The 16137-nt window shown below is 35.2% G+C and overlaps 1 protein-coding gene across 1 annotated transcript in view; it reads right to left on the bottom strand.

Moving 5' to 3' along the window:
• LOC137047560 (voltage-dependent T-type calcium channel subunit alpha-1H-like) overlaps nt 1–11412 on the bottom strand; it is a 46148-nt gene extending 34736 nt beyond the window's left edge. Inside the window, exons 1-2 of the mRNA XM_067425327.1 lie at nt 11354–11412; nt 11120–11236 (exon numbers count right to left, since the gene is read on the bottom strand). Coding sequence (XP_067281428.1) covers nt 11120–11218 — 99 coding nt within the window. The 5' untranslated portion in view covers nt 11219–11236; nt 11354–11412. The remainder of the gene's footprint in view (nt 1–11119; nt 11237–11353) is intronic.
• Nucleotides 11413–16137: the final 4725 nt, after the last annotated feature.

The following is a 16137-nucleotide window of genomic DNA, read 5'->3' as shown; positions in this document are numbered from 1 at the left end:
ACATAAATTGATTTTACCTGCAGTGCATAGTCATGCACAAGCTAACAAGTTGGCAGGCAAAGGGACAGACAGAGAAGGGGATCCACATGCAGCTTAATTTATTAAAAACAAGCCACAAGACAAAAGAACACACAGGGAAGACAGGATAGTCCATGAAACACACGACAGGAACAGGTACAGCAAAACAACGACTGACCGGCCAACCAGAGAAGCACAAGGGTATTTATACAGAGGAGAACAAAAGGCCTAATAAATTACTATGGTAATAAACATAGAGGGTGCGATCAAATGAGCAGCCGTGGCAACAAACATGGGGTGAACAAAGAAAGAAATAACACAGAACCTAACTTCAAAACTACATACAGTAGTAACACAAGACATCCCACACAGGAGATCATGACAACGCACAGATCCACCGTATCCAGCACGCTTTTAGTTGTTTTGTCGTATACAGTGTCCCCGTTACTATTTCGGGGTGAGAAAACTGCTGCAAACGATTCAATGCATGAGTGTACTGTCCAAATGAATCAAACTGAATCAGAAATTCATGATTCGGATCACGTGTCAAACCGCCAAACTGCTGAAATCACATGACATTGGCGAGCCGAATCCTGAATCGATACACTGATTCATAACTTTGTTTTGAAATTGGCCCATTACTATACAAGTCGTTATTTCGTTGTTGTTTTTTGCGCACAAAAACTATTCTTGTTGCTTCATAAAATTATTGTAGAGCCACTGTTGCGAGATGGACATTGTAACGACATCTTTGGTGCCTTTTATGGGTCTTGAGAGAGGAAATGACATTGGTGTCAATGAAAGCCTTTCTGAGCCGATGGATTTCAACAAAAATATCTTCATTTGTGTTCCGAAGATGAACGGAGGTCTTGCGGGTGTCGAACGACATGAGGGTAAGTAATTAATGACAGAATTTTCATTTTTGGGTGAACAAAGCCTCGAATGTAATGTCACTTCGGATTAAAGGTAAATGCATAAATGAAAATGTGGATGTAATTAATTTATGTTGCTTTTAATTACTCACTGCTATTACTTCATTGCTAGACCCGTTTTACTGAGACAGTGAAATACCGCTGTGCGCCACTAAAATGTTACTGAAAAATGACTGACAAATACTTTGATAAATCACACTGAGATTACAATATACCAATTTGAGAATTATTTTCCCTAATAATATTTCAGCAATCACATAGATTGTGTTTTTATAATCACCTGTTCAAAATCAAAGAACAATGGCATTTTTTCAAACAAACTACCCTTTTAATCTAATCAGTCAATTTCTGATTCAGTTTGTGTAATTTGGACAGTACACTCATGCACTGAATCGTTTGCAGCAGTTCTCACACCGAGATTTAGGGGTGTCAACAATAATCGATTCGGCGATGCATCGCGATGCGGGGCATGAACGATTCAGCATCGATGCGGCAAAGTGCCATAATCGATTATGTCACGGTTTAATTTCTGGCGGACGATAAAGTTGTGAAGTTTCAAATACTTCCGATTCCGGGAGAATAACAACAACAACAAGCAAGATGGCTGAGGCGGAGGGAGATGACCGCGATAGACGGGTTATTAAAAATGCACCCAAAGCTCGGAAAGCGGCACATTTCGGATTTTATGAAGTGAATGGGAAACTAGACAAGTGTTACGCGGTGTGTAAAATCTGCCACACTAAAATTAAGCACGTTGGCAACACAACTAACTTTACGAACCATGTCGATCGTTGGCATACTGAGTTAACTTCAACAACACAAAAAGTCGACACATCCCAGCCAAGAATTGATGAATGTCAACATTACCACACAGCTCCGAGAGAGCAAAGAGGATCACACGATCGGTGGCATGTTTATAGCGAAGGATCTATGACCCTATTCTGTGGTAGAAAATGGGGGGTTTTGCCACATGCTTAAAACAATTGAGATCCGGTATAAGCTACCGACATTACTGTATTTCACATCTTAATATTTTATTGAATGCAGCTGATGTGATGGTAGGATCAGGACAGGCATATAATTGTCATAGTCTTAAAGCTGCTAAGCTGCTGTTTTTTTGAGAATAGTTTGCACTTTACTACTTGAAAAAAAATTCACAGTAATAAGTGGTTACTGTGTGTTGTTGCACAGAATATTTTTATTCCTGGGTGGTTGTTGTTGTTTGAAAATGCAATCCCTGCTGAAAAAAACAATAGAAACCATCACAGAATTTGTAATGGTTTTAATGGTTATATTGGAAACTGTATTGGTTTTAATGGAAACTGTAATGGTCCTAGTGGGTCTCTATTGGTAATTTGCTTTCTTCTATTGGTGCCATGTGTATGCCTATTTGTCTTTATTAGTTTTAATGGAAACTGTAATGGTTCTAGTGGGTCTCTATTGGTAATTTGATTTCTTCTATTGGTGGCATGCATTGTCTATTGGATACCATTAAGGACCAATAGAACACTTTTGGCAAGTTTTAGTTTACATGTTGATATCTACTGGACACCAGTATAAACCATTAGGACTCCAATAAATGTAGTGGTTTCTTTAGTTTGATAATAATGACTTAATTGTGTACACATATCGAAGGCTAGATGCAGATCTTATTTTTTTTTTTTTTTTTTTTTTTTTTTTTACAAATATTACAGCACAAACTAGACACGCAAATAAATTAACTTTTTGCTCATTCACTCTAAAAAAAAAAAAAGGTTCTTCAGTGGTTCTTCAGCGGTTCTTTGGGGTGGTTAAGGTGCTATATAGCACCACTGTCATCATAAATCAAATTTTAAAAAGCCCCTCTAGTTTCTGTCTTTCTTTTAGTTTCTTAATTTAGTTGGGGAATTGATTACAAAACAACATTAAATAAAATAATAATATTCACATGAAGTTAACATGCATGGTTCTCAACCTTTTTGGCCCAAAGGCCCCCAAATCAAATATATTTGAGCCCTCAAACACAACACTTTTTGACCCCAGCAAAGTGATTCAAAACAGCTTTTTGCCATTGGTATTAAAAATTAAGCTAATGAATATGGGGCCTGCCCAACTTTTTAAAATTAAAACACATTAGGTATTCAATACACACAAATTATAACAGTAGGTGGCTACCAAATCAAATCCACACTTGAACCATTTTCAAATCATCACCCATACATCGCTTATTAATAGCCAATACATTATAAATAAAAATTATAAAAAACCTCTTGGAAAAAAAAATTCTCTGCTGGAAACTGATTTCACTTTATCACACCACTATAAAATGTTATTTACAGCGCCAAAACAAAGTTATCTTAATTATATTTTATTTAAGTATAATATTTTATACTTAATTTACTTAATTTTATTTTAATTTTATGTTTTGTTCATTTGTGTAGACTAGCTTTAATAACATATTATGATGTCCATATATATATATATATATATATATATAAAGCCCCTGTGATTGGCACGTTTATATATATATATATATATATATATATATATATATATATATATATATATATATATATATATAAACGCGCCAATCAGATGTACGCCGTTTGTGCGCGAGCGGTCCTACTCGAGAAACTGCTTCATTTGTGTCGTTGCTCGTTGGACCTTTGGAGCCGGCGTCGTTATGAAGAGAGACTGAGGAGAGAGAAATAATCTTGCCCAGGTGAGTGTCATACCTCCAACTGTCACATAAAAATGCTATTAAAGTTGAGTTCCTTGTTAGGGGGACATTTTGTTGCTATTTTAAAATGTTGTACCGTGTTTTGAGTAATGTTAGCCGACTGTGTGGAGCCTGACCAACTGTGTTGACTAATTTAACTTAGTTAACGATTTTTTTTTTCGCAATAAACAAAGCGAATAACATCCTAGTGACGCTCAAAAAGAAAAAGGATAATAATTTCTTACACTTGAGCCAGAGTTGCAGCAGTAACGTTTTAGTAACGTTAAGTTATTTAAACCAAATACACTGAAACGTCTTTGGTGTAACGTCAACCGACAAAGCTCGAGAGACAGAGGGGGGTTTAAGTTAACGTTAAGGAGATACGGTTAGGGATATTTGTTGCTTAACTAACACTGAAGTGTAACGTTAAGTAATAATTAAGGCTAACGTGGTCGTTCGTTTCGTGACTAACTATTTAATCTTTTTTTTTTTTTTTTTTGAATCGCTGATAGAGATGACAGCCACGGTCCTAGAGGTGGGCTTTATATAACGTTAGCTGCACCGTTCCCATGGATACTGTGTCTAGTAACGTTAGTGAATATGAAATAAAAATAATACAAATAAATAATATGCACAACTTCTTAACTATTAAGTTAAAATTAAATGTAAGCATACTTATGTTAACCGTTTAAAGCTCAAATATTGTATTTAATCTTACATGCAAGAGGTGTAACATTACATAGTGTAAGGTTACGTCAAAGACTTCTATGCAAATGTAACTGGAATGGTAGCAAACAAAAAATTATTTAACGTTAGGCTAAAAGTTAACGTTAGCTCTATTTATTTAGGCTATTTATCATTAGCTTAATTATTAACATTGGCCAATTTCATGTCATGAATATTTGCATGTAACTGTTAATGAATTGGTTTGAAGGTCATTTTCAGTTAAGGCTGTGCATCATCAATGTCACGATACGATACACATCACGATATGGATCAATTTGTAATTACATTTCTTTTGAGCAGAGTTTAGTAACAGTAATATCTGTTTATTGAATAACCAGTGCCAGTGTTTCTGTTATAACAGTTGTGATAACTGAAAAACTATTTAGTTTATGAAATTTAGAAAAAATTAAGAGTTAAATTAAATAAATTGTCACAAGAACAGCTTGGTTCAATATCGATTATTTTTGGCTCTATAACAGGTATGCCACATGCATGGCAAATTTTCCCAAGGAATAGGATACACATCTCTTAACTGATGCTGTAAACTATGGGAGTCAGTTGAAGCCTACTATAATATTGAAGGTAAAATTGAACAGATTTGTACAAACACTTAAATTACACAAGGATTTTTTTTTTATAATAATAAAGTTAAAATATTTGCTAAACAAACTACATATTTCTACTCAAATTAGTTTTTTAAAGTATAAACATTTAAATGGTGGCTGTCAAACAAACTTTCTCAATTCACATTTGGTGTAGCAGCAGAACTTTGGTGTCTGTTCATCTAAGACAAATTTTATTAATTTTTATAGATTCCTGTGTAAGTGTGTTTTGTATTTGTACCCACATTTGTACCAATTTCAATACCCCTATAGGTTGATGCAGGAGAAGATGAACAAAGTATTAGGGGACATCTAGAGAAGCTTCAACCAAACATAGAGCTCCTCAAAGAAAGGATGGTGTGGAAAAATGTTGTGTCCAACCATAGCACAGAGGAGACTCGTTTCAGACTGGTGAAAATGGTAAGTACAGTAGTGTGTTGATTGCCTCCTTATGTATGACTATTTTTTAATGTCTTTTTTTTACTTTAGCCAACAAATTCTTACACAGCTCTCTGTAATAGCACAGAGACCTTCAAGTTTCACGGAGTCCCCTTAAGGACAAGTTCAGGCGAAAGATTGAGGACTGTGAAGATGGCAGGCTAAAAAAAGGTAATTAGGGTGGTGCTATAATTCAACAAAACAAGAAATTGGCTCTAACTACAGTTCTGTTGGTCTGGAGTGCATTTCCCGTATAACGAAGTAACGCAGGTGGTGGAGTAATAACTGCTTTTAATTAATTATTTTGAGATAGAATTCATGCTAGATCTTTTGCTATACATTATGGACATGGCACCTGAGGCCTAATTCTTATTTCTCTCAGTTATTTTGCTTCATTTCCTGATTCAATCAAAGACTCTTTCTTATGTACTAGAGTGCGTCCGCACATGCGTACTCTTCGTAAAAAGGTAATTTAATATGGCCTTATACATATACATAATACATAAAGGACATTTGTATGTATTCAAAAAAAGTCCCGGCTGAAACACTGTCCCTCACATCACCCCCTGTGATATGAGGTAGGATGTTTGACCCGGGACTTTTTACTGCGCTGAGTACTAAGTGCTATTCCGCCATACATTATAGTTCAAAGAGGGGTATTGCAACTTGTCCCAATGTGCATGTGATGAATGCCTGTGTATTTGTACTAGTGAAATTAAGTATACTTTGAATGGCTGTGTGTTCGACTAAGCGTACATATAAAAAACTAAATATACCGTGGGCATTAAACAGTAATGAAGGTTAAAACAAACAAAAAAAGTATTGGCTAAAAGCATCCCCCATGTTATGTTAATCTAAGGATGTTATTTTGTTTAAAGGCCTACAGTTGGAACCAGCTATTTTGCTCTTGCCTGCACTGTTGAAGGATGACCCGAGGTTGCTGTTTGAAGTTGAGGTGAGCCTTGAACAGTTTACTAGTGTGTAAAGCACAATCTAATCAAAGCACAACCCTTATTACTTACACTCACATTTTATTATGCAAATTATTTTAATTCAAACATTAGTTTTTTTGTTTGTTGGTCTCTTCAAACTATCTTATTAAATTGAAGAGACAATTACATTCAATATAGAAATAAATATGAGAAGATGGTTAATGCTATTATTTATTAAAGCATTTATTAAATAAAATCTTGTGTAACATTATAAATTAATTTACTGTCACGCTGTCATAATAATCAGAAATATTGCGCAGCAAATCATCATATTAGAATGATTTCTAAACGATAACATGATATTAAAGAGTAATGATGCTGAAAATTATACTACACATTTTAAAGGCAATTACAGTTGAATTACTTTGCTGATTAGCAAAGGATTTTTTATGTCACAATTAATCTATTTTTAGGAACAATGAAAAGGAGGGAACCACCTTTAACAACATATGCATAATTAGAAACATACATTTAGAAATATATTTGTTATCTTTAGAGTAGTGTTTTGAAAAGTACCACGTCCGTACTGAAATTTTTAAAATGGAAATGTTGGTATCGTCACATTTTTTAATTTTCAGTACCAACTTGGTACCGAAGTCTGTATTTTTAACAACACTTACTATAGAGCACATATTAGGTAGTGCAAACATCTTTTTGGTTATGGCGTGATTTGCTCTAATTATCAAAGCAAGCAATGGATTATTTGTAGGGTGAATATTGTGGTCAAGTAACAGGTCAAGTGAAAGGATTCCTAGTACAGGGTTAGTATTGTAGGCTAAATGTATAGTGTTAGTTGAGTACAAGCAGTTATATAGCTTACTATATGTATTTGACAAGAACCTCTTACTCCATTCCCTGACTGTTAATTCTATATTATAGCCTATTCTGTTCCATAGCACACATGTACATACAAATTTGTCTATTTGTGTGTATTATGCATATGTGTATCTCACTCATTCACTTATTTTTATTCTCTATTGTGTAGCTACTGGGGTATACTGGAAACTTCTGTCACTAAGACAGATTTCTTGTGTGTGCAAAAATGGCAATAAAGCTCCTATATTGATTCTTTCTGATTCTGGTGTCACGTGCGCCATTTATTGAAACAGTATCATTTTATCTTTTTAAGGTTTAATGAAAACTGTTGCCCGATCACAACACGTCAGTGCTCTGTCGGTAGGCTACATACAGTCACCTGAGGGTGGCGCTATTCTGGGATCATATTTCATTAATAACGCATCATATGCTGTAATGCAGGATTTTGAGAATAGAAAATAAATGCAAAGGTACTCTGGTTGAATTTGACACGTGGGCCTTTTATTAAAACATATAAGATCATTATTTACAGGAGTAGGCTTTTAATGAAAACTGCTCCATCTCAACCTCATATTTCTGTTGCAACTGTTCGGCAGCAGAACTCACTGTTTCTCTGTCAGGTTCAACACCATTCAATCGTGTGTGTGTGTGTGTGTGTGTGTGTGTGTGCGCGCACATGCACCAATAACCTTGACATTGAGGTTTGAACTGAAGTGGTAACAGAGCCTTTTACAATTAATTTATTATTTCAAATATGATCAAAATCGAGCATATGGAGGTCAATAAAATTCTTTCTCAAACGAAATCCTGCATTACAGCATATTCTGATGCGTTATTAATGAAATATGCTATTAATGATTCGTTATTTATGAAATACACTCGTATTATGGAACACACTCGTTCTCTAAGGAAATCGTGAATTACAGCACATTCTGAGGGTGGTGATGTTCTGGGGATTATATTTCCATAATAACACATCAGAATATGAACGTTATCACCTCACATCCGTTCTGTGTCGGGACGCGGCAGATCAATGACTTTATAACTCGCAATTGCGACTTTATATCTCAGAATTCTGACTTTATAACTCGCAATTGTGAGAAAAAAAGTCAGAATTGTGAGATAAAAAGTCGCAATTATTATTTTTTTTTTTATTATTTAGTGGCGGAAACGGGCTTCCATAGTATGGTGATCCGTCAACATGCAGTTACACATGCAGAGGGAGCATGTGTACCCCTGAGGGAGGGGTTCTGACACACCAATCAATCACAGCGCTTGCGGTCCACATTGAATTGACGCGTTGTTACATTTTTGGAGAGGTGCACGTCAGGGTATGTCGTACAAGCTACTGCGTACACTCGACGCAGAAGTATAAATTGGGCTTTAGGCTGTCACTGTGTGATTTCAGGTTTGAGCTATCAAGCATTTTATGCTACTTGATTTTTATTTGAGAGTGGTCAGATTTAAAGTCCTTCAGTTCTTTAATTTCACTGTGTGTGTGTGTGTGTGTGTGTGTGTGTGTGTGTGTGTGTGTGTGTGTGTGTGTGTGTGTTTCAAACAGTGTGTCTGTCTCAGAGGTTGAATGAAAGAGGCCACACCTCAGAAGAAATAAAAAAGCGCCTCCCATGTGTATGCAAATATCTGGCGGAGAAGATAAGTGACATAAACCGTACAAAAACTGTCAATGGTAAGTACATACCATTTCTGAATGCAATACCAATGTTCTCTAATAATATCTTTTTTTTTTTTCGTTTATATTTTTATCATCACATTGGGTATGTTTTGAGCAGCTTTTTTTTAATCAGTTCCTATACTTCTTGAGTGCTCATATAGTGTTATAAAATGGATAGTTCCAGTCCTTGATTATGATTGCTGTTTTTTTCTTAAATTGGACTTTTTTTTTCTCTGTCTTCAAACTAAGCACTGTCTCTCTCCCTCGCACATATTAATCTAAATCAACTCGCATAAGATAGATGCTAAAAGTTCAAAAGACAGAATCCATCCAATGTTTCAAGTGGCGCATCAGAGAACTTATTTCCCTGAATTACCACTGGGTGTGAATAGTGCTTTAAAAAAAAAAAAACACACACACACACACCTCACCCCATCTTCTCTGACAGGAGTTCAGCACTTTCCTCTCTAATGAAAGTGAAGTGAGAAGTTTGATAAAAAAAAAAAAAATGAGGGATAAAATCTGTGGAAATTTTTTAGTAATTATAACAGAGATAAAAAGAACCATAACCGGGCCGGAGGTGTGTGAATGTGTGCAGGAGAGACTGAAACTGAATGAGGCAGTTAGTTTGCACCACAAAACAAAAGAGACAATTCACTGAATGCTTGGAAGATGACAATAAACATCAGTTAGCAGTTAGAGTGTTCTCAAAATAAAATCACATGGCATGATCATGAAAGTCATCAGTTTTTTACTGTATGTGTTTAAGTTTGGATGTGCCATTTCTTGGGATTTTTTTTCAAAAGTGCGGGTGCTGGCTAGCAGGTTAAAATATATACCTGGCGGAGAAGGTTAAATAACAGATGATCGTCATGCTATGACCATGAAATGACTAATGAACAAAAGCTCACAGCTGTCAAGATCTTGAATCTGCTCAAAGTACTCAAAGTGTTAAATGAATTTAGGCATGATTGTTTTCATCAACAACTTCTTACAACTTCTTTGAGATTCCCATATATAAATATATAATGTATGGATAATCTCATGTACTGATGATGTGGTTAAAGAGGTCCATTGTCCTAATGCATTCTCCTTCTTTTTGCAGGTCTAAATCAGCCTCAGTGAACGAGAATTTCATGTACATAAATAAATAAAAACGTCATGTTCATTTTTTGTGTCAGATGTTTATTTTCAGCTGGGTTGAGTAAAAAAGTTGGTCTTAATCCTATGTATAATTTTGATTTCAGGTGCATGTTCTTCATTCTTTGAAAAACACAACCTTAGCTGTTAGCTATTGAAAAGTTTGTGTGCAGTTTATATCAATTAAAATTATATATTTTAGTTTTTTTAAGCAACAAGGGCAAAACCAGTGTATAATTTTAGTAATAATTTAAATAATTTAAACAGCTACCAGTCAAACATACAAATCAGAACCAGTACAAACTGCAATGGAAACCATTAAATATGTGCAAATAAAGACCAACACAAATTTGTAATGGAACCATCAGAACCAGTACAAACTGCAATGGAAACCATTAAAAGTGCAAATAAAGACCAACACAAATTTGTAATGGAAACCTATACAAACCATTAAATCCTAATGGAATATGCCCAAAACACACTACGTGATGGAAACCATTTTTAATGGTTAAAAGCTGATGGTTTGTAATGGTTTTTTAGTGGAAACCAGTAGGATTTTTGTAATGGTTTCTATTGTTTTTTTCAGCAGGGATATCCAATACCCTGTACCATTTAATTTGATTTAATTACATTTGATTTAATTTTATTTCATTACATTTTATTTTATTTAATAACTTGTATGTCAAAGATACAGGAGACACATTGCAGCCAATAAAATCTGTTGTTTAATATCTGCTTGTATTGCATGTAAAATCAGCACCGAACCATCGCTAAACTATGGTTTTCGTGGATCGAAATTATGGTCGACAACATTCTTAATAAAACATACATTAAAGAAAATAGATAATAAAACAGCATCTTTTCTTCACAATACTCATCCTCCCATTACATTAATGTAATGAAACTATACTCAAGTGACCCATATTTTACATATTTCGTACAGAGAGGAAAGAACGCACATGTCTAAAATGGCGCAGATCCGTTACACGCTCAGCACGTGCAGAGCCTATCGCGTGTGGTGATCGCTAACACTCAATTCAGATAACAATTCACACACAAAACATGACAAAAACACATAACGTTACCTGGAAAATACACACGGCCAAAAAGGGTGGTTGAAGCCTCTGCATCACCGTTGCATCGCAGTTCACACACGTCATTTCATCATCACAAATAACACACATCTGACTCGAATGACAGAGCTAGGAGATGACAGACAAAAGCAGTAAACTTGTGTGTAGTATAAAAAGTTAGGCTTTGCACTTGAAAACAGTCCAAACTTAGTTGTAAGAGAGAGCAATGATCAAATTGCGGCTTACCAGCAGCGACCCATCGCGAAACTGCTGATGTCCGGTTCGCGAACGAATCGTTCTTTTTAACCGGATCTTTATAGTGAACCGGTCGAACCAGTTCACCAAATCGAACTGAATCGTTCTAAACGGTTCGCGTATCAAATCAGGGCTGATCACACAAGTTAACTTTCTGACATGAGTGACAGTCTCTCAAACTAGAAATAAAACGAATATCTTGAAGTAGATGTTGTAACTCCAATCGTTAGCTGAAGTAAGACATGTTTTGCTGAGAGAGCTGATGAACTCACGAGCCGCTGATACTGAGCATGCGCGTGTAACCGAACGGTTCTCGGATCCTCGGTTCAGCAGTACAGATCGAAAACTGTTTCTGTCGGACACGTTCGATACTGAGAACCGATGAGCCGATGAGCTGCGCATGCGTGTTATTTGTTCAGCGGAACGAAATACAGGTTAAGTGTATAAAACTAATCACGTTTGGAAACATCATAGCTGTCTCATCACTGTATTATTTTAAAGTTTGGAAACAATGGATTGTAGAACGGTCAAATTAAACATTTATTTGTTTTATTAATAATGCATGATAATTTCAGGAACAGCTTTTATCTTATTTAATTTCTGAGTCGATACACATTTTAAAATGTAATCAAAACAGTAGGTTTGATAGACTATTCAGCTTGCAGCAGTTCACAGCTCAGCACACACACACACACACACACACACACACACACACACACACACACACACACACACACACACACACACACACAGATACAGCGGTTCTCGAGTCAGATCGACCGGTTGCAACGGATCACCAGTACAGAATCGAGAACCGTTTCTATCGGACACGTTCGATCTTTCGGACATGTTCGATTCTGAGAACCGGTGAGCTGAGATACTGAGCATGCGTGATAGCGTCGTAACCGAACTGTTTCTCTCGGACTGGGACAGCTGATGCTGATAATACGAGCCCGGGTGAACTGAGGATTTGTGTAAGTATTATGTCAATGTAAGTTTATTTAATCCGTGTAAACATCAGTGTTTGCACGACAGTGACAGTGACAGTCTCTCAAACTAGAAATAAAACTAATATCTTGAAGTAGATGTTGTAACAATCGATTCAGTACGATTTGGTGAACTGAGTGCTGTTGCAAAACATAAATGAAAAAATGTATCCAAGATGATGATGATATCAATAATAATTATTACTATACTAAGTTCTGATTACAAATACTTTATAGGGATGTGTTTGAATGTTTTTTTTTTTTATTGAACAAATATAAAAGCAAATAGTTACAGTTCAAAAAGAATATAACAATATATATATATATTTAAAAAAACAAAAAACATACAAACACACACATATACACATAGACAGTAGAGCAAGGTAGTAAAAGGAATACAACAAAAGAAAACAAATAAATAATAATAAAAAACTAAGAGATCAACATTGAGCCAGGGGTGACATGAAATTTAAAGTAAATTAGGTTCAAGAGAGTGAGACAGAGAAAAGATGCTAATGCCCTTTTTTTACATTATAAAAACGTATTTATTATACTTCTTGCACAGCGTAGAGGACTTTAAAGCTTTGGCATTGCTGGAGGAAAAGAGAGTATCTAAATAACATTTCAGATCTTTACAAAAAATAATGAAGAGAGGTTTAACAGACAAAAATTTGCACTTGTGTATAAAAAACTTAGCTAGAAAAATAAATAGATTTATAAGAAAATACTTGTCTTTAAGACTCTTGTCAGAGTTATAAAATCCAAATAGGACATCCTTAAACTCCAAAGAAAAAAGTTCTAAGAGAGAAACACGTACAAATAAACTAAATTTCTTCCAAAAAGTAACTACATGAAAACAATCCCAAAAAAGGTGAGGGACAGATTCATCTTCCACTCCACAAAAGGAGCAAAGAGGATCCCTCTCAGAAAACATTTTTTTTAATATAAAGATTGACGGGATAGAATCGATGTAACAACTTAAAGGATACCTCTTTAACCTTATTAGTGATTAAGTATCTATTGGGTAAGGACCACACTTTCTTCCAAGGAATATCATTAAAGGAATTACACCAATAGGATACAACAGAAGGGACCGTAGTAATATTGCTTTGAAAGAGTTGTCTAATTTTTTTATTCCTAAGAGAGGGACTAGACAGAAAGCAAATTTTCCCAATCACAGTCTCACAAGGATGTACCCAATATGTAGAGGGTGGTAAAGCATCAACAGAATTTTTTAAAAGAGCAATTAGAGCAATAATCCTCCACTGGGGATGGCATCCATCACTATGGCAAAATCTCGTAGGGTAACAGGAATACTATATTTAGTTAGGAATTCAGAATAAGAAAACAAATGACCATTTGAGTTTACAAGTTGAGAAACCAAAACAATATTATTATTAAACCAATTAGGGGAAAAAAGTGTTTTATTTTTAAATCGGATGTCATGGTAATTCCAAATAAAATACCTGTGGGGACTAAAATTATGTTTGTAGATTAAGTGCCAAGCTAAAAGTGCCTGCTTATGGAAATTTGATAGTTTGATGGGCAATTTAGAGATATTATAATTGCATACTAACAGAAAGGGGAGACCACCGACTTTAGAGAAAATATACTTGGGAATTATGTTCCATATGGATTCAGAATCGTTCAAGAATTGCCTTAGCCAATTGATCTTAAAAGTGTTATTTAAAGAAGCAAAGTCAAGAAAATTAAGACCCCCTTGTCCAAAGCTATTTATGACGACAGATTTTTTGATGTAATGTTTCTTGTGTTTCCATAAAAAGTCATAAAGCATCCTAACAACCTCTTCACAAATCGATTTGTTCACATGTAAGGAAAGAGCAGGATAGGTCAATCTAGAGATACCTTCTGCCTTAGCAAGAAGAGCCCTTCCTCGTAACGACAGGTCTCTCTGAAGCCAGGAATTTAGCTTTTTCTTTGCTTTAGTAATTACTGGATCAAAGTTTAATTTAGCTCTCGCATTGATATCTTTACAAATGATGACACCCAAATAGTTAACTTGGGACTTAACAGGAATATTGTGCAGGAAAGGAGCAGAACAAGACTTTAAAGGTAAGAGTTCACATTTATCTAAGTTCAAAGATAGACCAGAGGCTTTAGAGAACATTCCAATAAGATCAAGAGCGATAGGGATTTGAAAGTCATTTTTTAAAAAGAGAGTGGTATCATCAGCTAATTGAGTTATAAGAATATGTTTATCATTTATGTTAATTCCTTGTAATTGACTATTTAGCAGGAAAGTAGTAAGAAGTTGAGAAGCTATCAAGAACAAGTAAGGCGATACCGGGCAACCTTGGCGAACCCCTCTAGCCACATTAAACCTGGGAGAAGTGCCAGTTTTAAGATTAATTGAGCAGTTGCCATTTTTATACAAAGTTCGGACAGTTTTGCAGAAGAAGTCACCAAAGCCAAATTTATCCAGGGATTGAAAAATAAAATCATGTTCAAGGGAATCAAATTCTTTATAAAAATCTAAAAAAAGAATAAAACTTTCATCACTAATCAGTTCGTCATAGTCTAGCAGATCTAAGACGAGGCGTATATTGTTAGCAATATGCCTCTTAGGAATGAAGCCTGACTGAGTTTCATCTATTATTGTATTCAGAACGCGTTTAAGTCTTTTGGCCACTAACAAAGCTAATATCTTATAATCACAGTTCAGCAAACAGATTGGACGCCAATTGTCAATCATAAGGATGTCTTTTTTGGGTTTAGGTATTAAAGTAATCAATCCCTGGGTTAAGGTAGGTGGAAGTGTTTCAAAAGCAATACTTTCTAAATAAGTTTTGAGTAAAAAAGGCGCTAACTCTAGAGCAAAATCTTTGTAAAACTCGGCTGTCAGCCCGTCTGTGCCCGGAGACTTATTGTTTTTGAGAGATTCAATAGCCTCAATTATTTCGTCAATAGATATATCACTATCGCAGGAGATCTTATCTTCATCAGATAAAGTTTTAACATCCCTTAAAGACTGGAAAAAAGACAAAGCAGAGTCATTGCAATATCTAGACTTATAAAGATTAGAGAAAAAGTTTGCACAGAATGTGCTGATTTCCTTAGGCTCAGAAGTAAGAATACCATTGATTTTTAAAGAGTTAATAGTTAAATTTCTTGAATTGCTCCTTTCCAGTCTGAAGAAATATGCAGTGCTTTGTTCACCTTGCTCTAGCCATCTTCTTCTAGAGCGAATAAAGGAGCCCTCTGCCTTATATTTATATATAGTGTCTAACTGAGATTGCAGATCGGTAAATTCTGCTAACTCAGATTCTAACAACCCATCCTGCGTTTTTCCAGAGAGTGCCATTATTTTGGAAATTAGAGTATCTTCTTTGCGCCTTTTCAATTTGGTTAGATGGCTGCCAAATTTCCTAGCACATTTACCAATTTCATGTTTTAGAGATTCCCAATTTAGGCTGTATTTATTTTCCTTTTGGCCATACTTAAGCAAAGAAGAGTTAAGCTTCCAATAAGATGCTCTAGGTTTGGAAGAAAAGTGAACTGAAGATAGAGGAGAATGAATAAAAATTGCTTTGTGATCAGTCATGGGGGAAGGTAGAATGCCAACATCTACTTTAAAATCTTTGACAGATTGTGAAACAAGCCAGTAGTCTATACGGGACTGTCTAGAACAACTTTTGTTGCTCCAAGTATAGCATTTAGTATTCGGAAAATTCTCCCTCCAAATATCAATAATATCAAATGTATCCATTAATACGTTTAACTTAGAATTAGTAACTTTAGATGCAGATTGTTTAGGTGGCAATCTATCAT

This window comes from Pseudorasbora parva, chromosome 2 (assembly GCF_024679245.1).
Source record: "Pseudorasbora parva isolate DD20220531a chromosome 2, ASM2467924v1, whole genome shotgun sequence".
Lineage (NCBI taxonomy): Eukaryota > Metazoa > Chordata > Actinopteri > Cypriniformes > Gobionidae > Pseudorasbora > Pseudorasbora parva.
This window is presented reverse-complemented; position numbering and strand designations above follow the sequence as displayed.